Source organism: Pholis gunnellus (genome assembly GCF_910591455.1).
Source record: "Pholis gunnellus genome assembly, chromosome: 8".
NCBI lineage: Eukaryota > Metazoa > Chordata > Actinopteri > Perciformes > Pholidae > Pholis > Pholis gunnellus.
The window spans coordinates 6688314-6714307 of NC_136534.1; the positions used below are offsets into that span (position 1 = coordinate 6688314).

General features: G+C 43.1%; 2 protein-coding genes across 4 annotated transcripts in view; one reads left to right on the top strand and one right to left on the bottom strand.

The window, feature by feature from the left end:
• Positions 1–22002, bottom strand: part of usp45 (ubiquitin specific peptidase 45) — a 35159-nt gene extending 13157 nt beyond the window's left edge. For 2 of the 3 annotated variants that reach the window (XM_079164329.1, XM_079164327.1), the window contains exons 1-8: positions 21742–22002; positions 20597–20699; positions 19934–20103; positions 19178–19278; positions 18672–18772; positions 9900–10051; positions 7404–7499; positions 6445–6575 (exon numbers count right to left, since the gene is read on the bottom strand). In XM_079164329.1, the coding sequence (XP_079020455.1) occupies positions 6445–6575; positions 7404–7499; positions 9900–10051; positions 18672–18772; positions 19178–19278; positions 19934–20103; positions 20597–20699 (854 nt within the window). In that variant the 5' untranslated portion in view covers positions 21742–22002. Of the gene's footprint in view, positions 1–6444; positions 6576–7403; positions 7500–9899; positions 10052–18671; positions 18773–19177; positions 19279–19933; positions 20104–20596; positions 20708–21741 lie in introns of all 3 variants that reach the window. The other variant, XM_079164328.1, reaches the window with a different exon arrangement.
• Positions 22003–22767: 765 nt separating this feature from the next.
• On the top strand, positions 22768–24899 carry tstd3 (thiosulfate sulfurtransferase like domain containing 3). Its single transcript, XM_079165375.1, has 4 exons — positions 22768–23072; positions 23228–23395; positions 23781–23940; positions 24322–24899. The coding sequence occupies exons 1-4, from the start codon at positions 22934–22936 to the stop codon at positions 24377–24379; spliced, it is 525 nt and encodes a 174-aa protein (XP_079021501.1). The 5' UTR covers positions 22768–22933; the 3' UTR covers positions 24380–24899.
• The last annotated feature ends 1095 nt before the right edge of the window (positions 24900–25994 follow it).

Consider the following 25994-nt stretch of genomic DNA (forward strand, 5'->3'; position numbering starts at 1 on the left):
ATCCTGGTGTAGACAAAATCTGGCCACAGTGTTTTGTATCCAATTATTAATGCCATTCATAATCCTACTTATTGGAATAATTCACTTAAAATGAATCATCCCTCTGAGACATGCTGACATGTGGCCCAAGACGGGATGTCCGTGGTTGGGGGAGAGATGGCCAACCACCTGCCCTCGACACAGGTCATAACCAGGAGGTCTGGAGGAGCCTCGAGTCCCCCACCCTCACATAAAGACACGATATCCGTCTCTTATGCCCTTTTCGTGCAGACACATGGGCAAGGGTGGGTGGAGGGGTGAGGATGGTACAAAGCCCATATGTCACTTATGCACCATCCCTAAAAGTGAACAGCATGTGAAGGAATGCTCGCCTGTCGTTCCACTGACTAGTCTGACGATCTCCCGAGAGACAGAGACACACACAGAGAGAGGAATATATGGCAAAAGAGAGAAGGAAATGAGTGAGATGGAAAAAGAGAGACAGACAGACAGACAGAGGCGGAGGAAGTAGAGAGAGAAAAATGAAAAGGTTGGTTGGGATCAGTGGGAATGAGGAGGTCTGGAAGCTCATCCCAGTGGAGAGAAGCAGAAGGGCCCTGTAGCGCTGCTCTCAATCTGGCCAAAGCAAACAGCTGCGGTGCGAATACAATTAATAGCCGGATGAGTTAGTACCAGACACAAGGCCACACAAGCTCCCCGCCCCCAAACACACACACGTACTGTATGAGCGACACAATGCACCCGCACACAGCTCACATCCTTCAGATAAAAAGGACAAGGAAATGTAGTCATATCTACGTATGCTATATCATGAGATGTTGGTGTATTTGAATGCCTGTGGGTCAAAACCATACAGCATCTATTGACTTCTGGTCTCTTTAGTTTATTTTTTTTCAATCAATCCACAACGGTTTTGCAAGACTGAGAGCCGCTAACAAAATCCATACCTGCCTTCGGTGACGTTTCATGGTCAGCTTCTTTGAAATCAACGTATTTATCAACTTGTGCTTATTTGCGCAGGTTTATTTATTCCTATTATGGACATAGAGGAGTCATCAACAATCCTTATTTTAACATTCACTGGTAGACCAAAGGACAATGGATTCTTATCATCAGTCATTTAGATCCGAATGATAATTCAATCTCCCTTTTCTTAGTCAAAGATCAAAATGATCTCACTGCCTTTGTCCGAGTAATTCAAAACATTGTCAGGTTGGATCATGGTGATCCCAATATGACCGGCTAAAGGATTTCCAAAACTCGACTCCCAGCCCCTGGTCTGAACAGAAGAAAAAACATAGTTGGACCATTTCACAAAAAGAGTGAGTGGTAGTACAGATATGGTGTCCAAATTGTATAATATTTAGCATTTGTAAGACTAGACTTGAGTTTCCACCTACTTTTAGCAATCGCTAATTAAGCTTAGGTTATGCTAACAGGAGCTAACTGGGCAGTTGACTTCTATGTAAAGTAGTTAACGTGCTAGCAAGCTAGCTGGCTTTGTTGATGAACGTGGCAGTCTATAGTTCAACTTTTTAAAAGGGGAATTAATTGCAATTATGTCATACATTGACTCAAATAAAACACCCACCCAGCATTTGAATATATGTTTTAGCTGTGCTAAAGCTAATATTAGCCAGCTAAAGTGATTATGTGCCTGCCGACACAGCAAACTGTGAGATCCTTTTGAAATACCGGCCCCAGATTGTTAAGTTGGAATCCCTGGACTGTGGTTTCTCAGCTCAGCATATGTGCGCACACCAATATTTGTATTGCTTTTATCAATATCTGCCTCTTTTCTTCAACCTGAAAGAGGTCTTCCTCTTGAGCAGACCAGTATGCCAGCCTTGCCTCTTTGTGTTTGCACCGCGTGTACATCAATGTAGATGTGTGTGTCCTGCATGCCAGAGCACTAGATGGAATCTATTGTTGTCCTCTGCTATGTCTATCAGGGATGTAGGGCTTCTCATAAAGTCTCATCATGGATGGAGCAGAGAGCTAGCATACCTTTCATTTATTTTGCAATAGAAGAAAGTGTCCAGTGGCCGTCCTGAAAATTGAATCAGTCCTTGAAAGAAGCAGGTGTAGATGAATGTCTCTCTGTGGCCTGTTTTATTTATGGTATGCATTAGACATGCATAGACAGGGCCTGCCATTCTTAACAAATAGCAGCAGTAGACAGGCCGTATGAAAAACCACTGTCCCTGCCCTCAGACTCCAGGAGGTAAATCAATATTTGAATCAAAAGTTATTTTCCCCTGTCTTCACACCACCGACAAGCTTTGTAGTAAAACAAGGCCTTGGTACAAGCTGGGACCCTCTCTGGCACCAGATAGAGTGTGTGGTGCTGACCATCCAACCCACATAGCTTGGCACTGGTCCGAGTACAGACCAGACCCCTTTTGCTGGCAGGGGGAAGAGGCAGGCTGTGGGGTACTCAGCTGGTTGAGGTCAAATGCATGCACACACACACACACACACACACACACGACCAGAAACACACAGACACTCCAGGGCTGCCCCCTGAAAGTCAATGAGTCAAATCAGCTGTCAGGGACTTTTACTTTTTTTTAAGAGGCTAGAGCTATGAAGAATGTTGTGCTCTAGTAAACGATTTAATCATGAACGCATTGGTTGCATAGATTTGGATGGTGGATCCCCCGGTCAGACTGTGCGGCATTGAGTGTAAAAAATATAAAATTCAATATGAAACTGTGACGGGCCACATTTAACTACGTACATTTTGAGGGGCCAGATATTTACAAAAAAAAAAAGAAAAGTACAAATAGCCAAATTGTCGCGTTGAACAGCCAAATCCAGTTCAAATAAAATAAATCTGATTTAGGTAGAGCCCTAATAAATTAAAAACTGGGCTTAATAGGGCTTCAGTGCTGCACATTAACGCTCAAACTGGCCCCTATCGGAGCCAGATACCCTTATTTACCTTCCCATTAACACCAACATACTGGGAAAGTCAGTGAAAGAGAAACGGACAAGCGTTCTCAGCGCCCGCAGGCGAAGGGCATACCCTAACCTCTTGGAATGACAAAAGAGGATGATATACGCTATATTATTCACAGAGTGTAGCGAGCACAGAGCTCACTAAAATGGAGAAACATGTAAACAGAAGCAGTCCCTGACCTCGTCCTTTCAGCTCAAAGCTGGAGACCTGAGTGACTGTAGATGAGGTGCTGTGTGGAGGAGTTTATTAGAGAAGCGTGCGAGTGTTCAGGCTAGTTCAGAATGCTACTGCAATCAGGTACACATTGTGGATGTTGAAGGGAACAGCATTTATGTGAATAAGGCTTTCAAAGTACAACAAATCTCCAGTTCTTCCATATAAATCACAATAAGCAGCTGAAAATCATGATGACCATTACTTGATAAACCACAATTTCCTCAAAATTCTTAAAACAACCAACGCTATATTTCTTCAAACTTCATTCAGAATGTTGTCGTTCAAATTCTAAATCAAGATTTTTTTCTTGTATGTTTATGAATTCTGTTGAAACCGGTATTTCTGCACAGTTGCAGGTAAAGATTAGGCCACACTAATCACTGTAACCCTTATATATAGTGCTGCTCAAATTACACACGATCATAACAATCCTCTGCTCTCGTGCTTCACTCATGGCGGTGAGTGAATAGTTTTATACTATCTGTAGAATTAGATTCCAGTGGTGGCTGCGGAGGATTGTTTCCAACTCGTGTGTTCCAAACATGTCCAATAACTCCAGAGCCTCCTCATGTCCAAAAGCAAAAATGTATTGAAAAAAAGATACAGGTAATCATTTCCAAAATTCTCAACATGTTTTTCTGTGTCAATCCTTATTTGTTGGCGTTTCAAAAACAACATTTTCACTGCGGTCAAAAAATGGTTTGCTCTCCCGCTTGCTGCACACACAGGGAGGCAAACACTGACGATTAATATTCATTAAGGAAAGTTGATCTAATAAAAAAAGACTAGCTCATTTAATCTCAATGAATTACTTTATTCAAACTGAAAATGTTGTTAGATGGTTTTTGCGTTTACATGATTTCAAACTCTTTCTTCATGAGGGTTAAGATCTAAAAGCTTATGTCAGTTTTTTCAGATGTAAATTCTTTAAAGTGTAATTTCATACCCAGTTTGATTGTGGTGAATAGAGGTAAAAAAAAACAACGTAGAAATACTAAAACAACAGTAAATATTTGGGATTTCTTTCCCCCAAAATATTATTTATTGCTAAGATCCAGGTTATTCAGCACACAGCTGAATCCTATTACGTTTACATTATGGGGTTGGCTGCTCCATGTTCCCTTACATTGCCAATAGAGTGGAACAAGGTAGAATATCTTATCGTACTACATGGTGCTGCAACTAGTGATTCTTTTTATTATCGATTAGATATTTTTTATTAACTGATTAAATGTTTATTCTATAAAATGTCAGAACATTTTGAAACTTCCTCACAAGTTACCAGAGGCCATGGGGACGTTTCACTCTTGATTTCTTGGTACTTTCGCAGTCCAAGCTTTTCCTCTGACGCAGACGTTTTGGTGTGCAGCAACTGTTGAAATGTTACCCGCTGGTATCTCTTCGTTCTTTGCGCTCAGGTCACTCTGCACCATTACTTGGAAATCAGGGACTCTTTTCCAGAAATAAACAAGGTCACTGAGAACAAACCCAAAACTTTTGAGTTCTTGGTAAGAGAAGCTCAGAGAATGTTATCATTCCCCTATTTACGTTGACACTGCGAAGTTCAAGTGCTCAAGAGTGACAGTGATTTCTTTGGTTCTTCACGGTTTGTTTCTTTTAAATAAAACATTTTGCGGATAGATTTTTTTTTTGGTGTCAATCGACTAATCGATTGAGCTTTATACCTATGCAACTATGTTTTAAATAAGAAAGTGCTCAGAATTTTGCTTTGAAACCTCCAACTTCCCAATATTTGTTGTCGTTCGCTACCCTTTTGCTATGAAGAAACAATGCAAGTGGATGTTAGATTCTTGCCTTTACTGTAATGGTGCAGATCCAGTTCTCAGCACGTGTCCCTTTGGAACGGGCCTAACAGCCCCGAGCAGTGCTGCTTGCAGCGTTGTCGCTCATCACTCGTTGACTTCAGGGAAGTGAAGAAGAGTTCAAAATGTAAAGTACGTGTATCCAGCAGCAAAAGTCAACTGCACGTCAATTAGCCGCGGCCTGCCCGCTGCAGACGACGTGCTCGACTCTGCTGCACAGAGCGCTGTTCGCTTGCTTTTTCAAAGCGTGTTAATAATGAACAAATTGCACCATATTCAACATATATTGGAGTCACCAGCAATACACCCGCCATGTGTCAAGTAGATCGGATGAACGGTTCTCGACAAACGCAAAGGACATACACAAATACTTACAGGCAGGGATTCCCTGTTTTATAGTTAGATGGACATACAAAGCGTTCACATACTGGCCTTAATACAAGTTAGCTTGTAGTGTAAGTGTACCATATGGATAATGGGTGCTGCTGAGGCTTTAAGGCATATTCAATCTCTATTCAAATGCATGTCAGTGGAATAGATTAGCCCTAGCTGGAATTAGACGCGTATGAATGCATAAAGGTGTGTGCAGCGCTTGCTGTCTGAATGCACAATTGCCTGCATGTGTGTTGCAGGCTGAGGTGGTACCAGGTGAGGTGGCTGCCCACACACACACACACACACACAGGCCTTTCTGATGAAAGCTAGGTACCAGAATAACTGTCAAACCGCATCAGAGACGCACCCAGTCATCCAATGTCAAATGCTCTGGTCACCCACCTGCACTACTACTCAAACACACACACACACACACACACACACACACACACACACACACACACACACCCACACACACACACACACACACACACACACACACACACACACACACACACACACACACACACACACACCAGCAGTGTACCATGCTCAAACAAGAACCCAGCCAACCAAACATTCACACTGCTCATGAAAGAGCTGTTCATTCAGTTCACAAATGTCGGGCTGTTTCTGCCCGTCACACGGCCTGTTGGACCTTGCTCTGGATCAAATGTGACACAGGTGGCACAGCAGTGTGGCAAGATAGCAAATAGAGCTGCAAATGGGTTGCTACTTGCTGCCGCTACACATTTCATAGGGTACAGTGCCCGTAGTGTGTTTTGTGTGTGTTGAACTTAGAGCGCGGGAAAGGCGTTCAGCTGGGACCAGGTGCTACCTGGGTCTGGCTGGTTAAAGTGGTCACTATACTGCAGTGAGGGGATGAAAGCAGGTGAAAGCTGTGGCTCCTGTGCTGTAAACTGCTGCTGGGATGACGGAGAACTGCAACACTAACAGCTATGACACAACTTCACGGACCCTAAGATAAAATAGGTGCATACAAAGTCTGAAGGTGGTGTATCACCGTGGGGGATTTGATAGCGACTGATAAGAAGAGCAGCGCCTTACTTCTGGCAGAGCTGGTTGAAGAGGATCTTGGGATTGATCGGGCCTTTCCCAGGTTCCTTCATGTTCTGGAGGAAGATAAACATAGCCGCAGTCAGCGGCTCTGGACTGGGCAGCGTTACTGTCAACGGACTCTGCAATATGAAGAGATAGAATACAAACATTTATTTCAAGATTTCAAAAGACTTTATCAAATCAGGATACTCATCTCGTGTTGCCTTGAATTCTATAGTGTGTGTTTAAGAGAGACAGAGACAGACAGAGGGGAAGATAAGGTAGACTACTGCACGCAGTATTTCTCTAAGTTATTAATAACTTCCTCTGAACGCTGCTATTTCGCACTTTATGACCCACCAGCCTGAACCCATGATGTCTTCTGGTGAGCTCACCCGAACCCATCCGACCCGGGGCTTGTGGCTGATGTTTATTTCTGATGCAAAGTGGGGCATTTAAACATGAGGAACTGCAGTTTTTGGCCCTTCTGTGTTGGCTTCATTATTCGGCACCGGAGGTTGCCACTTGGGGTCGAGCCGCGCATGACTGTAAAACGGATGTTTTGATATACGTAGTTTCGCTGTTTCTTTTGTTCTTTACTGTGTTTCAATTCATCAAAACTTTATGTTTTTTGATTCTCTATTCACCGTGGAGGCATGCGAGAAAAACAAGACTTCAAGGAAGCCCGGGGTGAGTAACAGATATACAAATGGTCATTTGGTGGGTGAAGTATTCCTTTAAAATTGCACTGAAAGTTGACTGGAAGCCAAAAATACTAAACAATGAACTTTGCTTCAGATACATTTTTAATTAACTGATTCAAACTGTCTACATTCAGTTCTGGTCAACTGTCACTGATCTAATGCATGTAAATGATACAGCAGAGAACCACAGGTCAGACACATACAGCATTGGGATGATCTTGGACAAGACTATGGCGTTAACAAAGAAGAAGAGATGGACTGTACCACATTGGTGTCGAGCGTGGGGCCGATCCTCAGTTTGTAGCCTTTGTCCTTCACTTCCTGGATGAGGTCGATGAGCATGTGCGTCTGAGACAGGTTCTGTGAGGAGAACAGAACTAGTTTCAGACCGCTTTGCAAACATTTCATGAACATTTTAAATCCATCCATGCATTGAATGGAATTAGGTATCGTTTGTAAGATCAACAGCAGATACTATTTATAAAATCATTGGATCATGAAATTGGTTATAGGCAACGAGTTTACTATTCATCAAATGAAAAGACCCAGCGATCATTTTGTGGACGAGAAAAGAAGTTGTAATTCTTCAAAGATGATAAACTGTACTCACAGTTTGCTTGTGGCAATCTAATGTGGTCAATTAAAATACCCTTGAGAAATGTTATCGCCATTGTAGTAGGATTTAGAAAACTTGTGGTGGGTTCATTATTCTGAAAGTGGTTTTAAAAAAACCATCCATTCAGTCAGGAACACTCTCGTTATAGATTTTAACCATTTATTGCAACAAATGGAATACAGTTAAACTTGGCGATAATGGCTCCGCTCTTTGAATGCTCCCCGGATTAGCCAGCAGCTACTGAGCTAAGACCGGGAGCACGAGCAATAACCCCCCCGGGTTTACAGGACAGAGGTACATTTTTTAAATAAATTTCAAACATTTGCCAGAAGATGAACTAACAAAGAGGTGGAGGCTGGGGTGGAGGAGGCGAAGCTTCGCCAGCAGTGTGGTCTGTAGCAGCGTAGATGTAGAATGAATCAGTGAGAAGGAAGCCATATTTAAATAAACCTCCGTGAAGTGAGAGTGGGCTGTGATTGGTGCGTGGCCGATCGGAAGCTATGATTCAATCGGCTGGCTGTCAGCTGGTTACAGCTGGGGCGTATAACTTCCGTGTCCTGCATGAATTTACGCAAGCTTCATTTATCTGTGAGTTTGAAATGTAGAGAAGATCCTTGTGGGGAGAGGAGCCTGAAGCCATCATTGTCCCTTCTTGTTAGAGACACATCCCTTGCTTCCCTTTCAAGAGATATTTGTTTTGTCACATCCTGAAGATGAAGACAGTTGCTATGGAAAACGCACAATGGAGCTGGCATTGTGAACGCACACACAGCTCATCCCCTGACAATTACTTGTTTTCACCAAAAAGATTGCAATTTTCAAGGAGACAACACAAACAGACAGGGAGAGGGAGGGAACACCGTGTAATGCGCGCTCACTCACATTTCAATCAAGGAGCAGGGCCCTGAGGGTGATTAACAAAATGGCGGAAAAAAAACAGCTTCATTGTTGAAGAGGCCCGATGGTTTGCAGTCACCATGACACGACCAGAGACAGACTGGGGCGCCTCTATGGCTGCGGTGTATGGTGAACATGCTCTGCACCAACTGAGTACCGCTCATGTATGGGAAGGTGAACCGGCACTGCATTTACTGCTGCATTGAATATGCTTCAAAACGTCATTGTAGGACTGACATCTGGTTTACTACAGGCCAGACTCTTCAGAAGCGGCACCTGAGGAGTGTTTCCACATTGTAAAGGCAGCTTTTCCCAATAATTTCCAAAGTTCTTTTTGTCCCGCCAGAGTTTCATAATGAACTGAAATTATTTTCTCAAAGGGTGGGCTGGCTGGCTGGCTGGCTGGCTAGCTGGCTCTCTCCGGGCTCTCTCTAGTTCCGCTCAAAAAGTGCCTGGCGGTCTCTGGGCCACGAGCTTGCTCGCTGCGCCCTCTCTTCCTGCGGCGAGTGACAGAACATCCTGTTCCCCGCACGACTGTTAACCAGGCCGCACTGTCCTCGGGTACGCGATCTGCTGTGATGTCGGCAAACCCACCCGACCCCCTCTGGAAACACGGCGCCCGTGTCACTTACCATGCTTTGTAAGGGTGACTTTTTTGCCGCGTCGTCACCATTCACATTCATACAACCAATGTGCGTTTATGATTGAATTATTTACTAGAGCACAGTGTAAAAATACGCTGTTACAAGTAAAAGTCCTGCATTCAAAATACACAAACATATAAATATAAAGTTCCATAAAATGGAAATACTCATGTAAAGTACAAGTACTTAAAAGTGTACGCAAGTACAGTACTTGAGTAGCCTAAATGTACTTAGTTACATTTCACCACGATTAGAACAAGAGCACAACCCCTAGAGGGTCTGATATCCACCCACTAGTCTCATAAAATCCTGCCGGAAACACTGAAAGGTTTATTTTATATACACATGTTCATATTGTCATGTTGAATGACTCATGTGACTCATTAGGCTATCATAGGGTCTCTTGAGATAGAGCAATGACTTGTGAGCAGGTTATGTGTGAAAGGTTTATGAGGATACCTTTAATCACACCTGCTTCTGTTATTTCCTACGGTATGTATTCTGTCTAAATAGTGTAATACAACTGCACCATATTTCATACAAGTCTCTTCCCCTGACAGTATTCAGACACGTGCACGGAAAAATACTCATCGCTATACCAACCTGCATGACAGCGTTGAAGAAGCAGGTGTTACCGAGGTTATTTATGCCTTTGACGGGGACCAAGGTGCTGTTGGCGGCTGAACTCTTGCCTTTAGGCGAGTCAGTATATTCTGATGGTTCCTCTTGCAGCTTGATGATCTTGGGTGACGCTCCTGGAACGGAGAAAAACAAAACAAGTGAGTGATGCACAGTAGTAGAAACTCAAAAACAATGTCTGTTGGTGAAATGACTTAAGAGATATACAAGCCTGGAAATTACGGACACATAATGGGGCTACGATGTGTGGGCTGGCTTTGAAATACACTAAAGATTCAGTTTCTAAACCCTGATCTGGCTTTACTTTGGAGATTATTTTGGATAATAAGACCTGGCAGCCAAGTTTAAAGATAGATCTGAGATGGTGGCTGAGTTGGCAATTTGTTTGAGATTGAGGGTAGACGTCGGCCTCCCTTCAATTGCGATTGCGGCCGGATACAGAAGAAAAATTGGGCTTAGCCTTGACGAGAGACTGGGGCTGGGAGCAGGGCGCTGGGATGGCAGCTGGAAGGAAAGCTGGGTCATTTGGGAAAGCAGATGACAGCTGTAGAAGTTTCCGCTGGTTAGTGAGGAAGGGGTGGGGGCAGGGGGTTAGAGAGAGAGAGAGAGAGAGAGAGAGAGAGAGATGGCTCTCCGGAGCCAGCTGTTACTGCCGATCACCGATGAAAACTAACCTTAAACAGGAACTCAGACACAGGTGGTCAGAATCTGACAGTGCCACACGGACTAGGGTCGGTAGTGTAGCTGGGCGAGCTGAAGGCGTGCCAGCAGCTGACAATAAAAACACCACGATGACTCAATAGCAATGACTGTGTTGCTGACACGAGCTAGTAGTTACGGATTTGTTGAGTTCAAGGGAATGATGTGTAACGGGCCAAAAGCATCATCTCTCAGCAACTTCAAAAGGAGGTTAAAGCTGCTGTTTTGGGTCAAACAACCCTTTGCTGCCCATTCTCCCTCACTATTCAACAGATAATGGATATTTCACATTTTCCTGAACCTTGCCTTTTTACCCCAAGTGTAATAGTCGGTAGAGATAAAAAGTGAAATAAGCTCTGAGCAGTAGACGTGCAATAAATTCCATTACGTTGGATTTCTTTTGCAACTGAGCCATTTAATATAAAGTATGTGCTGATAGAGAGTCTTGTTCTAATATTCCGTGAGCCGACACATTCACATACCACACACTTAAAGTTCAATTAAGAAAAACAACCACCCATAATATACAATGTAGAACCAAATACTTGAATCTGCTGAAACAGTACTACAAATTTCAGCTGTAACAGTCTCTCACGCAGGTTTGACAAAACACGGATCATTTAAAGGGTTCCCAAATGTAACAGTAATTTGCAGACTATTGCACTTTTGATAATTACGAGACTTCTCACTTCTTTCTCTGTAAAATTGGTCGCTGCAGTCGGGAGAAGATGTCCGTGTGTGAAGAACACGCTATAACACGGTGTCACTTCTCTCAGAGAGAATGAAGAAACGGAGGTGGTGCTGATGGATTTAGAGTTACGGGAGGGAGATGAGTGAAGCAATGAAAGCGGGATAAGTTAGAAGGTGCTAATTGAGGCAGAGAGGTGTTCGCTCAATGTGGTGTTGGAGAAGTTTGACGGATTCAGAAAATCCCAGCCGTTTAGCCTCATGCAGGATATCATGGGCTTCACGCTGGATGACACAGCCGAGCACTACATGGTCCCTCTGATCTCTAAGGCACAACACACAGTAACCTACTGGTATCTGCAGGCATGTCGCCAGGACGGCTGCAGAGAATATACCACATTATTGATATTTGATTGATATTAACTTGGTAGGTAAAATTGAATTTTATTAGGAATGCAAAATTGTGTTAGTGTTCTTATTATTACTTTCAGCAATATTGTACAGAGTAAAACGTTTTTTTATATATATATATATATATATATATATATATTGGTTGTGGTAAATGTTCATGTTTTAGGACATTAAATACAAATTTAGATTGAGATTGATTTTCTACCTTTAGAAAAGGCAAAGATGGAAATCAACTCGCAAAGATTTAAAAGCGTCATATATGTTATATATATATAGGTTATATATGTTAAGACACTACGAGCCACAAAAGCAACAAAACAGCCAAGCGTAACCAGCCACATCGCTGCCGAGTGGCCGTTGAAGTGTTGCTCAAGCGCTTAAATAGCACAGGGAACTGACTGGTGGTTGTTTTTTTTTCTAGATGGAACTGAACAGGGTGAAACAAAACCATATGGTTGATTGATGCTTCACTGTGTCATTGGAGCGCTGAGAAACGTGGAGACTGGTTCACGCCCGTCGGACAGCGACGTGTCGGCCGTCAGTTTGTAGCTCCGTGTCACCGGCTTCCATTGAAAAGGACTTGAACACAGCATCGCAGTGCAATGTATTTCAAGTGCGGCCTCGAAAATCTCACATGAGCATCTTTGAATACAAAAACAAGAGATACAGCAGCTGCTCCATCGCAATGGAAAATATTTAAATGGTTCTTCAATATATTACAAAAAAGGAGGAAGGATATTTTTTTATAATGACTGCTGTAGAATTACAATGACTGTGCTATAATTTTCTTAAAGAATCCAAAGGCTTTTATAGTAAATGATACAACTACAAGTTCCTCGTGTTGTAAGCGGATAACAAGACATGTCGGGTGCAAAATGGCAATTTCTTACAGGGACCGACGGCAGCGCCTCGGGGCCTACAGGCTGTGGAGAAATCAACTAAATGCTGGTAAACACAAAAAGAGTTCGGTCCATGAGCACTTCACCCGTACGAGCCAGTCAAGAGGGCAGGCTGCAGCGAGGTCACTGGCCTGAACCCGCTACTGTCCAATCTTAGGAAATTCAATTGAACCGTAAACCATCACAATCACCCGAATAACCTGCACCTTTACTCTCTCCGTTCTTTTTACTCAACACACAATGGCCTTGCCCTTGAACATATTCAATCCACAGCACCGCTCCTTGTGCAACACATGTATTGAAGAAGCTATTCAACCTGCAGCCGCAGTATCTCCACTTCAAGGCCAACGACATCAGCAGAATGTGAACAGTGGGCTTTTCACTCGAGGCAATTTGCATTTTATACACAAACCACTAAAAGAAACGGGGGTATGAGTGCAACTTGGCTGTTGAAACCGCACTTACTTGAACATACACACGCATGCAGTACACACTCTCTTTCAGGTCTGCTGCATTATTGTATTTCTCTTGGCCGCACCAACTGTGGTGCTTGACATTTACATTGCTTTATCTGAAAAAAAAACATGCAACACTGATGAGAAATGAGGAGAGCGTTTGTGTCTAAGAAGGGGGCGAGGTTCAGCTTGTTGGGACGACGTGCTTCCGTGGCGCTCCACCCAGTGGTGCTAAAAGCATCTGGCCCTCTGCGCTGGCAACATCTGGAGGCCTATTTCCAACCGTCAATAGGCAGCCATAAGGGAGCTGCCATATGTCAGCACACACAATGCATGGCAAACAAGTGGAGCTGGGGAAAGACGGCAGCCCTGATCAGGGAAACAAACTGTGCTTCTCCGTATTTGGTGTGAGACCGAGAAGGTGTGAGGAGATGTGCTCACGCAAGTGTGAACCACTGAGCAAAAGAGAAAGTAATTGAGAGAGAGATAGAGAGCGTACATGTGTGCGTCTACTTGTGGTGTTTTTGAGAAGATCCGCAAAAAAAAAAAAAATCAACAGACTTAATGCAACTTGAGTGTAAGGGCCGTGACTGGCACTTCAGCTGAAGAGGGAGCAGAGGAATGAGGAAACTAACTGGGCGGAATGAGGATGCCGATGGACACACTCTGCATCTGGGACCGTCACCCAAGGTAAACAATGTTCAGGGAGCCATCTGGTTGAGACTGGGGAGAAGGGGCAGGGGGGCAGAATCAGTGGGACGGGAGGGGGCAGTGGGTGGAGGGAAGGGTTGCAACGAGCACAAGCATATGGAAAAGCAGATTTTTCCTCTCCCTGCAGCAGTCGGCGAAAGGCGAATGTCACAGCATGCGCTGCGTCCACGCTTGACTGTGCCGCACTCGGCACCACCACCTGGCCCTCCTTGCTCAGCCACCGAGTATGGGCAGCAGTGCCACTGTGGAGCCTTTCCCCAGGGTAGTGGAAAGCGTCACGGTGCTCGGGATTGTCCACATGCACGCATGTACACCAACACCTCCTGCACTCCCTGCTCTTTTTCACACAAGGGACCCAACATAGGCCTCGTTTACTTTTACCGAAGACAGCACTGGAGTTCTCGCAAAAAGGAAAAAAAAGGAGACAAGACACAAAAGCTTCACGGAAACGCTTTCAAAAAGCACAATGTCGCATTGTTGTGACATTTTGCAGAGCTGAAACAAGGCCAACACCAGGCCCTGTGTGAGACAATTCAAGCTCATGAAACAATGCCATAAACTAAAGCATATTCTTTTCAACTTTGTTTTACACCAAAATGTGCTGCTCTCTCAAATTTTGTCGTTATAATAAAGCCAAAAATAAAAGCCTGTGAAAGCATATTTTTCCATGTTGAGTGGCTTTTTCATAGTCTTCCTGATCTGATTCACAGTTGGGCTGAGAGACCGTCAAATCCCATGGCCAGTGGGCTTCATGCCTCCTCCATGTTCGCACACACACACACACAGTGCAGCAGTGTGGAGGTTCAAGGCCAGCTCCCTTCATGCAGAGCAGGCAGTCAAGAGGAAGGCCAGGCAACACCAAATGTCTTATTAATTCACTAATTTGTTGTGACTGCAGGGCACGAAAAGCCTGTTTCTTTGCCATCTGAGGCCAAAAAGAACCCAGTGCCATGTTACTTACAGACACACACACAGCTTTTTTGCTACCCACTATCTGGCCTACTTTCATGTGCGGTGGTGGGAATAAAGACAGGATCACCCTTGATTACCTCCATGAAAGCACCACCAGGGGACAAGCATCTTGCTGGCTACCGACTCAGCTGAGCTAAACTGACAGTAAGCCAAAGACTACGGTTTCCAAAACAGCCAGAGGCAAGAACACCAGGTGAGTAAAGGTGCAGTAATCACACAACACTGTATCATCGACTTCAGCCAACGTCTCTCAGAGGAGGACAAGTCAATGGAGACATCGATCTCGGGAAAGTGAGCGCGGGAGTAATCTGAACACATAACTGTCTCTTCTTCTAAGTCACACAGGCAATGCAGACATATGAATGAGACGAATGTAAATATCCCTCACATAAGCATATGATGACCTTCACACCATGACAGCACTCCATACAAAAACACAAATCTCACAGTAAAACATTCCAGCCCCCCCCCCCCCCCCCCAAAAAAAGCAATACTTTTTACTCATTACATCATTTATTTACTGTGATGCAAAGTTGTACTGCTGAGACGAACACGTTTAAAATAAGTAGGACCAACATGTGCCTCACTAGTGACCTACAAGACTGTCACGACAGAGTTGAGTCAAATACACAAATAAATATAGAGGCCAGGTGGAATAAGAAATAAATACATAGAAATATTGATATTCTGTTCTTTTGGGTTTTTTTCACACACACATATACACATATATATGTATATACATATGTATATATATTTGTATAATACATTCATATATTTTTTTGAATTTTCCAGCTTCATGGCCCAGCACACATATTTTGCTTAATTACTTTAATATATATATATATATATATATATATATATATATATATATATATATATATATATGTTAAATATAGATAGACATAGATTTAGCCTTTGTTTCTAAATATTTTTGTCCAAACACTTCAACGTCATGTTTATATAAACTATATCTGAATGAATGAATTAAAATAGATCCAGAGTTTAGCATCAAGATGAATCATTTTTATAAGATTTTAGTTAAGTTGACGTATTGCAATAAAAAATGAAAATACACAGTATGGTAATATGTCACACAGTAATATAGCAATTGATAACAATTGCTGCCATATAACAAGACCGATTTGACAGATTCCAATGAGAGACGAGCTCTGGTGCCTATTCAGAACCAACATTCTAATTTGCTCCACAAAGACTCCCCAGCTGTTACAAGCTGGAGTCTCGCTCCCTGAGGTCAATTCGCTTTTTACTGGGACTCTGGTACTTGAGCTGAAAGCCTTGATGGTGAGAGAGCACAGTTAATCGACTTTCTTTCTACAACTGAGCTGTTGTTGCACAAAATTATTATGGATTCTGAAAAAAATAAATCCTTGCTGGGGTTCTTTTGTGCTTGGGGTCTATAGCAAAGAACGTACAACAGCAGTTTCCTCTGAAAACATGGCCTTCATACTGAAATGCAATTTCACAAGCTCCTCAACAGACAACAACCGCCTATTTTGCTGCGACAATGGCTGCCTGCTTCTATATCCATTTGGCCGACCGGTGTGGAACAATCGGGTAGCAGGAGAGGTGACAGGTAATTTAAAGAGGCAAAAGGGGAAAGCTGTAGGCAGCAACTGTCCAGCTCAGAAGAGCCTTTCCCACCCACGTGGACCCCTGGTTTGCATCGTGTCCACTAAAGGACGGCTCAACAAATATTTGGACAATATAAGACACACGCAAATTGCTCATCCGCAGTCTTCTCCGTTTATCTGGTTCAAAGCACTGGTGCACTATGCAAGAGTTTGTTCGAAAACTACGTATTGTGATGGAAAAACGGCAATACTGAAAGAGCAACGCGGGAATCTAAATGAATAGTGACGGGGAAAATAACTTGACGGAATATGCTTGTCAAGAGCAGTGGGATGGAGATGGAAATTGGGAACTAGAAATGTGTACATTTGTCAACCAACTGTACAGTATATCTAACGTATAAATACCTCTGTTCTTTCCTTGTACTGTGGGAGGTTCCTGTCTGTCCCTAAAACACTGTGTGAAGCCTAGAAACAGGCTACACAGGCCCTCTAAAAACAAGCTTTACTCAAAACAAATCTGCAAATTCCTCAGGTATGTAATGTACTCGGCAAATTAAAGTTATTCAGGTTCTGTTCCTGCGAGAGCTTGTGCTCTCTTTTGCAAAGAATACACGAGAGTTCCATTAATTACAATTCTAACCCGACATAAAAACATTTGTAGCGGCCAACAAAACATATGATGCAGAAAGAGAGAAAATTCCTCGTTGTGTATCTGCGAGTGTGTCCGCCGAGAGTCAGTGCGCTCCAGCTGTTCGGATCCAGTCGCTCCGACTTGTTGAGGACCCCGGCTCCCACTAGTGCAGCACACAGGCCCAGAGGTGGTGAGACATACAGCGGCTCGGCGGAGGGAGCGCGGGACGGAAACGGATAGCGATGGAGAGACAAAGAACGACAGGGCAGTGGCTGAACCCCCGCGCAGCTGCTCTTGTTCTTCAGGGAACCCAGCCGGGAAGCATCGCTCGAGCGCCTAATTCCACTAATTTGTGCAGTCATGCGATGTTGTAGGGTGGGGGGGGGGGGGCGAGGTAGAGGGGGATTGATGCAGCACCAAGCCCGCAATTCTGAAGCTGTGGCTGAGGGACTGATGGATGGGTGGGGACCAGCCCGACTGGGCCCGGGCTGCTGGCACTCTGGCCACTGGGCGAAGCTGAGGCGGTCAGTGAGACCCGAAAGTGGTGATGATGCCCACCACCCTGACAGGCCTCTCTGCATGCCAGCACAAAGTAGGAGAGGTACAGGGAGGCAGGAACAGAAGGTGTTTGAGTGTGTAAGTATGTGTGTGTGTGGGGGTGGGGGTGGGAGGGGGGATTATATCTATATGGTTGACTGACTGGGCAAGGAGTCAGTCAAGGGGCTCATGTGGCCTGAAATAGGGGTGACTGTGGCTAAGTGGGGAGCAGTGCCATCCTTCAATCAGAGGATCGGCTAGTTACATGTCGATGTGTCCTTGAGCAAGACACTTAACCCCAAAATTGCTCCCGTAGCTGTGCCTACGGTGTAGAAGTGTGATAGGATATGAATTGTAAGTCGCTTTGGATAAAAGCGTCTGCTAAAATGACTGTAATGTAAAAATAGGCCGTCAGGCAAAGTCCTCTAAATCAAGCAATATGCATTATGAAATATATATTTCAATGTCAAGGATACATTCTAATTATATAACCATTAGAAGGCATGAAAAAAGGCTCCGCAAGCCCTAAGTAGCTAAGTAAATCACAGGTGAAGTAGCTGCATTCATAAGAAACAATGCACCTGACACAGAGGGGTCTCACTGCAGTATTGCCTAATGCACACAGGCCGTCTCTACACTGATCAGAGGTGAAATACAGGGATTCAGACGACCACCGCCACCAGGGGGAGTAGGTGTGCTGCGGTCAATTCCTGGTCATTTTGAACCTGTGTGACCAGGTAAATCAATTAATCTGTATTAGAGGCCACTCTGTTCAACGGTCATGGATCTTGCAGTGTGACGTACAGTCGTGGTGTTATTGTGCTGTGTGCATCCTGTGCATTTGTTTGCTGCGGACACTAAGACATTAGGCACGTGAAACCTTGTTTGAGGTTCATTTGTGCAGATTACTACAAAGAATTCTGTGCCATTAAATATACGATTATCATTACAGGTAGTCTGTGTTGAAAGCCAATCTTGTTCTGCTATAGCTGACGAGGCTGCTAAATTAAAGGAATGTTTCTATAAAACTCCAAATGAACTGACTTCAGCCTCCTTGAAACAGCAGTGAAGATGCTCATGTCTAATAAACGCTTTTCCCATCAGTAGTGTATAGACCTCCAAGATGTTGCCGAACACCTTACCTGATGTTGCCTTGACAGAGTGCTTTTGTAAAAAGTCCAGGGTCTGAGCCAAAGCCTTCTTGTTGCAGTGTGTGGAGAGCTCCTCATTACATTCAAAACACCTGTTACAAAGAGACAGACACAGAACAGCTTTAAGTTACTGGGGAAATGAAAAACACTCAAGAAACTGAAACAAGAAATGAAACATATTTTGAGAACTGAATTACTGGAGAAGCATTTATATACACTATCAAATATAATAATGAAATGATGTAAAATACCATTTAATGGTCTAAAAACTGAAACTGCCGTGTAAACTGTGGTAGCCAAGATCAGTCGGAGTTTTAGACAACACACCTACACACACCTACAGCTCATGACATGCATCACTCAAGACGCCCACGCCTATTGATTCCTATGTCAGCCCACACATCTCGACATGTGTCACGGCAGAGTTGACACACATTGGTGCGACGTGCAATCTCGGCTTTTCGTTGCGGTTCACAATAAATGCAGAGATTTCTCACCAGGCCTTCCACGTGCTCAAGCTGATGGTGATGCAGTGAGACTCTGGATGGAAAGCTTGGTGGTGCCTGACAGCGTGCTGGATCCCTGACTGGTTACAGCCCTGAAACGTAGTCCATTTAAATGTGTTTGGTTAAGAGTCTTTGTGAACAAGCACCACATATCACAACGCACAAGACCACGGCTCTTTTCCACCTCAATAAAGCCAAATTTGCATGTGAATATATGATATATAAAAAAAGTCTTTTGGCAATATACAAGACACTGTATATGTACACATGTATGCATTTAATTCCTGAATTGATTCACAAAGGCATTTGAGCAATTAGAACAACTATTTTCCATCAATAATGTTTTTAAATAGTCAGAATTTGAGTGTAACCATTATATATATGCATATATGTGCGCTGTTGAAAAAAAAAATGTAAATGTAGAAAATACAGGTTTAATTCTTCTAATTAAAGAAACTAGAAGATAACACGTGTGCCTGTTATTTCTGGTGCAATAATTCACTAGTCAACAATGTATTGTAATGTGGGTACCGGTTAAATTCAAAACACACAGAACTGAACTTCCTTTTTACAAATGCATAAAAGTAAATACACATAAAAGAATCAAAAGGACCATGATATGAATGGTTATGGGTGATAATGTCTCTCTGTGTACTAACATTTTGAAGATCAACACAAACATAACATCAAGTGTGATGCTCAGCCCCAGTGTGTTTGCACTGTAAAAACAATTAAAACAAATCCTACCTGGAAGCCACACTTTAAGCACACCAGGATGTCATGGGATGCTGCGGGCTCTCCATCGATCATGGTTCTCTCCTTTAAGCACTCGGAGCACACCAACCACACACTGGAGACCACTGATTTCTTCACCGAGCTCAGGTCCACCGCTTTACTCACATGCTGGCAAGTCAACCCTGATTAAAAACAAACGATGCTTGCTATGACCAATCTACCTTCCAATCACTTCTAGGGAACAATTCAGGCTTCTGAGTCATGATGTTTTGAAAGGGGGACGATGTGCTCAGCACCTGATGTGAATTACATGTGGTGGGACATCCCCCACAAAATAGAAGCATTTATATATATACTATCCATTGTAAGATAAATTCCCCTTTTATGGATATTTCACTAATAACAAAATAGACAAAAATTACAAAATGATCACTGTTTAGTTAAAACCAAAGCAGTTATTTCAACACTGTAAACAGTCATGGGCAGTGGATGCATGTCATTTGTAAATTACTGAATGAACATTTTCACACACAGTACTATGATGTGTCATAGATAAGTACCCTGTGTTTGTAGTATAACTATAGATGTAATGCCACTCCCTACCCACTGTGCTAGCATTCAAATCAAAACTCACAGCCCCAACTTTAACAGTCTGGTGTTGCTTCAGCGACTCACCGCTGACTTCGTCTGAGGAGTCCTCATCTCGAGGTTTTCTCGGTTTATTAGTCCGCTTGGTCATATCGGCGGCTTTCAAAGAGAAGGGGTCCTTTAGCCGCATCTGGAGCTCTCGAAGAGGAAGATGAGGTGGACAAACATAGGATTTACTATACAAGGTTGAACTGCTTTAACAGAACTGTGCTGTAACAAAGATACATGAATGTTGCAAAGGCCTACACTCGTCTGTAACTGCCGTGATCACTTTACTTTCTGCAGCACACAAACCAGCTACAGTGCAGTGCGTGAGTATCTGTACAGCGACCTACTACAGTGGATGTAAAATGACTCTGTGAGCCATCTATAAGCAATATCTTGAGGATATTTACATTTGCACCACATGAACTCTGAGCTTGTTTCATACATGACAAGAAAAGCGAAATTTGCCCGAGGCATTCATTTGAATTTGAATGACATCAGCTTTTCAAAATCTACTTGCGAATCATTTTAACGAATGACTGGCTTAAGTATACATCCTAAAGACATTAGCCCATACTTGATCTCTTCACTGGGGCATCAGGCCTGTGCTGCTGCCACATTCATTTCTTGCTCGTTTTGGGTGGATTTACACCTTCAGTCTAGTCTTTAGCAGGTGAAACACTGCTCAGGTGGACCAAGATCAGGGGAATGACTTAATTTAGCCTGTCGAGAATATTCCACTGTTTGGATCTTATAATCCACAGTGGCTCGTAGGTTGAAGATGGTTATCCTACTGCATGTTGTTATGTTTCAAACACGCCTTGTATACATTTGACCACCCTCAAGCACCTTTACAGCTGAAAGTCACTTATCCCCAGTCACACTGACGTTACCATGTTAAACCATTGCACAGGAGCACTGAGCCAAAACAACAGATGATGTGTGACTGTCCATATACTTACGGACTGCATAGTATGTCAACGAGAATAAATATAGTCAGCCAAATAAAAGGTGGTACTGTATGAAAGATAACTATTCAGTATTGTGCAATAACACGGTTAGGAAGCCTCAACCTGCCCCGACAATCCAAATTAGGAAAGCATAAGAGGCATATATCAAATATATTCAACCATCGAATGAACAGCTTTTCCACAGTTCGACTGGGCGAAAAGGCAGCATGAACTCACCTCTTTATTTTAGCTCCTATGTTGACTGTGTTAGCTAACCTGAAGCCAACAGTGAGATGTCAACTCTTCCTGGCTAGCAAACAGGCTAGCTACATTAGCTTGTCAGGATAAATAAAACATTAACGTGTCTGTTTTATCCAACAATCCGCGGAGATATTAAGGCATTTCAAAGCAAAGTACAGTGTGCCAACAATAACAGCACAATTATCTTAATAATTGCTCGATTTTGCCTTTGATTTTCAATTATTTTGTCGAGCTTTTGGTAGCATCAACTAGCAAACTAGTCAACATGTGACGCAATACGGTGGCTCAGTATGGCCTAATGCTGCATTCAGGTACAATGGGAAATATCCCAAAAAAGGCAAAGCGTGCAGGTTCTGTGAAAGAGCTTTTCTACGTTTTATAACACACATGGAACTACAGAGAACGATTTGTTATGTTTTATTTATAGAGACCAAAATCTGGAACGGTAGTGAAAATATTACAGTGCCCTACTGTGTCATACTATGAATGCAAACTTAATAACTGTATGTAATGTGGCCTCAAGTCTTTCTTTTTATGCGATGTGAAATTAGTGGTATCATCAATACGCATCATTTTCAAATTCAATCATTTATGGTCAGCATTATATAGATGGTGTATATTTAGTTTTGACAACAAACAGATATAACTGAGTCGAGATCATAACAGGGAATGCTATCAATACATTTTAGTGTGATTTGTTTATTCAGCGTCCAGGATAGCTGGAGTAGCCCGAGGCGCAGCATACTACTACTACTACTATTTACTGATAAATCACAGGTCAGATGTGGACAGACGTGTCATGGTCGCTGTTCCGTCTTTCCCCTGAGCATGAATGCATCATATATTATGTCTTTGATCATTTTAGTTCAGTAGTTAAAGCTACTTAGAACACATAGCGCTTATTTGTATTGATAATGGGTTAACCTTTTAAATATTAGGTTCATGACTTGCGTTTGCACTTGCTAAGTAAGAGCTGAAAGGAGGGAGTAGTTTGTCCTTCTGGGGATCCATACGTCTGCGCATGCGCGGGTCAATGTCGGCAGGCTGACTGTGAGCAGTGGGTATTTGTTCTAGTAACGTTAGTTGTCGCACGTAGTATTATTGCGTACTTACGTGTTTATGTTGACGAAGTGTTAATATAGAGCGTAACACAGGGTGTAACTATCCCATGGCTCTCAGAAGGTGTTGGGGTTTAGCGGGGGTCGCTCCGCGGTTGTTATGGAACAGTACCGTCCTGCCTGGAGCTTCCGTCCCTGGACGACCAACCTCTGCGTCCAACCTTATCAACTCTCACCACGGTTGCAAAAGTGAGCTTTACATTTAACGTTTGCGTTGTCTTAACTTGCAGCACTGCTGCCCATGTGTGGGCAATGTCAGCGTGAATGTCAGCCGGGTGGCTCGTGACGCACTGTCACGATTTTGATCCCCATGTAGCCTTTGACATGTCTGTTTTCGCCTTCAGCTACAGAGTTGCAGCTCCGCAGGTTCAGTTCTGCGCCACCGAGCACGGATGTGAGTTATGAGCAGATGAAGCAGCTCCTGGCGGGCCGGAAAGCTGTAGTTATAGACGTCAGGGAGCCATGGGAGCTCAGGGAGTACGGCTTCATCCCCGGGTCAATCAACGTTCCCCGTGAGTGTTGTTTTCCATAAAATACATATCAACTTAGTTTTAGCTTGGCAGGGATGGAACGTCATGCCCAGCTGTTAGACCAATATACAAATGTAGTACCCGAATAGTTTATGTGCAGGACATGAACACATTTGGAAAACATGTCACACCCCCAGTCAAATACAATATATTTCAACATGACACCTGCAGACAAGCTGCACAACTCTCTTCATGGTTAACGTCCCTTAGATAATCATAATAAGTGTATCGAGGTACGATGCTTTGATACTGCTTACAGCGGCTCCCAGATCACACCAGACACATTAACGTTTTGTTTTCCCTAACAGCACAGATGTCAAGTTCTACCAGCCGCAACTGACCTATCTGTGCTTCTTTGACTTTTCAGTGGGACAGGTGAACACTGCCTTCCAGCTGGGTCCTGACGAGTTCAATGAAAAGTATGGTGGTGAAATGCCCCAGCAGACAGATAACATTGTGTTCACCTGTCTGGCAGGGGTCAGGAGCAAGACAGCGCTCAACACAGCCGCCTCGTTGGGATACAAAGAGTGAGACATGGCGCATATCTGTCAAAATCATTGCTTCTCACCTCATCGTCAAGTCATGTATAGGAAGTGTTGAATAAGATTTCTTGTTATTGTGAGTTGTTAAAAGTGTTTATTTCCCAATCCGAGCCAAGGCTAGAGTATACCCGTTTATGGCTGAAGGTTATATCTGTTATATTTCATCATGAGACAGAATCAAGTTTCACCAGCTTGTTGTTGTACAACGCCAACCCATCATGCAGTGCTCTTTTGAGAGCTGCCACATACCACATGCAGAGAGTTACTTAATAACAGTACATTCAAACACAAATGCAGTTTCATTTTTGACTCGCCTCTGTTTATGCAACATTCTATCGACTTTCTTTCTTCTTCCCTCTGTTGCAGTGTTCAGCATTACCTGGGCGGATGGCAAGACTGGGTGAAAAATGAACAGCAGAACTGATCCAGGGATGTCGAAACAAGAAAAGAAATACTAATGTAAAGCTTTCAACTGAGGTCAGACTGGCGAGCGAGAGTGCATAACAAGGGGTCTTGTAAAGGGTTTTTAAAATGTTCATTGACTCTTTTGTTGTTTTCCTCATCTGTGAATCCCAAAGACTGAAACCAGAATGCTCAGCACACATCAACAAGGCACATGTCTGCTGCTAAAAAAATATATATATATACTGCAATGTTACTTGAAGTTCCTTGTAATTTAATTTCATCACAGAACTATTTATAAACCCTTTACAACTTCTAGATTCAAATATATATAACCTGTGATTACTCTAAACCAAAATACAAATATCAATAGACAATAATGAGTGTTCAATTCTACATTATCTATGCAAATGACTACTTTTCTGTATGTGATTATTGTGAGTTAAAATGAAGTGGTGCTTTGCCAACGCATCAGGTTGATGCTCATAGATGCATCTGAAGTTGTTGCCAACATTACTCAATAAATAAAAGTATGGTTTTGATTAACAGTGATGTCTAGTTTGTGTTTTGTAATTATTCTTTTTTTTCAGGTCTTTTAAAAAGGCCATTTATTTGAATAACTTGTGACATTGCTTGCTGAGGTGACAGCATGCTGGCACTAAGATGATCTACGGCATTGAAGGGCTGTGTCTAATAACCACGGTGTCTCAGTATGAATTTGCCACCCACCCTACAGAGTACATTAACAGCTTCCTCCGTCATCCACGATAATGACTGTGTTTGTTTTCAACGGAGAAGAATTCCTCAACTACCGTATGTCGGCCGCTGCCGTGGACCTTGTTCCCTGTAAACTTACCCTTTTACAGCTTGAGCTGAAAGTCCAAACCGGATACACACACATGACATTCTCGTGACTAGTTTCGAAGTGACTTACCAGATGTATGAGTACATAATCTGGCTCAGAGGTGTTAATGCCATTTGTGTTCATATTATAAACAGTGTTCTCCCAGCAAGCAAGGGAACCCCCCAAATGATTGGACATATATATATTTAACTGTTGAAGCAGGTCTGTGAGTCTAAATCACAAAACGCAATAAATGACTCTGGAAAGAAGCATGTCCATACTTTTTTAATCTTGTGTTCCCCTGAGCAATTCTTAGCTGAATAAAACATTAGATGTGGAATGTGGGGTTGACTCAGCATTTGAAGTGAGGGTTCACAAATAGGCCTACTGTAATAGCAAATACCACAACGATGAGTGATGCTATTTGTTTGCCACATGAAAAGAGCTGGTCCGCTGGATTGTTCACGTGACTGATTCCACATCTCCCCAAAAAGTCCCACGCTGCTGCAAGATCTGAGCTCAATGGAAAGGAATAGATTATATCTTAATCCATCAGGACAGGTTGTCACAGGAACAATAGATTAAACAGCATTTTATAAATCTGGCTTTTAGACAGGTTATAATGTGTGTGTGTGTGTGTGTGTGTGTGTGTGTGTGTGTGTGTGTGTGTGTGTGTGTGTGTGTGTGTGTGTGTGTGTGCGCGTGAGTGTGTGTAACCTGCGTGTTGGGTTTTCTATGAGGGTTAATGTTGCTGGTATTTAATGTTTACAGTAAATATTCAGGACAGTGCAGG